Genomic DNA, 1,290 nt, shown 5'->3' with positions numbered 1-1,290 from the left:
CTAACTAAGAAATCCAAGTTCGTTCTTATTGAGAAATTTCAGTGGGGGTAACCACCTATGGAAGTTATCAGAAGGAGTGTTGACGATCTCAAACTTGTAGGCAAGTGTAAAGTGACACTTTTGGATGGGAGACATGTTGATTCAGTTAACCCTAGCTGAAGACTATACTCGGATTTTCTCTTAAATATATCTCAACATTGCAGACAAGTCAATGAAGTTACTCAGGTGGTCTCCTGATTTTGACCCAAATCATGAGTCTCCTACTGTTCTGGTATAGATTAGTTTACTTGATCTCAAGTTGCATTTTTTTAATCATCAGATTCTTTATTCTATTAGAGTCATTCTTGGAGATCCTATGAAACTAAATATGCCCACTTTTAACCTAACTAGAGTCTGGCTGGGCACAACTCACAATGGATATTGACAACAAATTGTCATGGAACATAAACTTTTTTATTGTACCCACTGTAAGATGTTTGAGCCTACACTTGATAAATTTCACAGGCTCCATCCAAACTTGAAAGCTAAAACTCAAGCAAACAAAGAGGGGTCTGACCCCATTGCTATGGACACATCTGCTCAATCTATGGAGGAAGTTCCCAAATGACAGGATTTGGTGTCTGATTTGCCTGTGGATCCCCCCTTGCTAACACCGCATTTCCTGATGAAGAACACCATACTGCAGATACAGATACAAATGTGCTTATACCACTCACTGTTATTGAAGAGGTCCACTTACATGCAAGGACACACGAGAGTGCTCTCGCTCCCTCGATCCGATAAATAATCAGATGGTACAAGTAGTTGCACTAATGTTCAACAACCTACACATGTCCGACACGCTTTAGACCAATCCACTGACCATGCGAGCCAATCTTCGAACGAGGAATGACAAGTTTATTCCAGGAGGAAGAAGAAGAATGGAGACTGACTTGAGCTCGGGAATTTATTGGATGATACATTGATTACTACTGACAATAACACTCATCTCACCAATTTATTAGCTAGTTCCTTCCCTAGAACTAGAGGCAGAGACAAGACAAAATTGGGTTGCTCTTTAGTTACCTGATGCTCCTGATTTTGACACTTTTTTATTTTTCTTTTCTTTAGGTCTCTCATGTATTTTTTTTGTATTTTCTCTTTTTGGAACCATTTGCATATGGTGGTTATCGTGTAAGCAGAGTGTCGTGTTTGGGCCCTCCGACACAACCTATCTCTATCCTACTTTTTTTAATATACTAGCTATTGGGCTTTCTCAAATATATATATATATATATATATATATATATA

At 38.5% G+C, this 1,290-nt stretch overlaps 1 protein-coding gene across 1 annotated transcript in view; it reads right to left on the bottom strand.

The window, feature by feature from the left end:
- Positions 1-584: 584 nt before the first annotated feature.
- LOC110038486 (kinesin-like protein KIN-UA) overlaps positions 585-1,290 on the bottom strand; it is a 29,100-nt gene continuing 28,394 nt past the window's right edge. The window contains exon 6 of the mRNA XM_020743345.1: positions 585-679. Within this exon, the coding sequence (XP_020599004.1) occupies positions 585-679 (95 nt within the window). The remainder of the gene's footprint in view (positions 680-1,290) is intronic.

The sequence above is a fragment of the Phalaenopsis equestris genome, unplaced genomic scaffold, assembly GCF_001263595.1.
Source record: "Phalaenopsis equestris unplaced genomic scaffold, ASM126359v1 Scaffold232968, whole genome shotgun sequence".
Lineage (NCBI taxonomy): Eukaryota > Viridiplantae > Streptophyta > Magnoliopsida > Asparagales > Orchidaceae > Phalaenopsis > Phalaenopsis equestris.
This window is presented reverse-complemented; position numbering and strand designations above follow the sequence as displayed.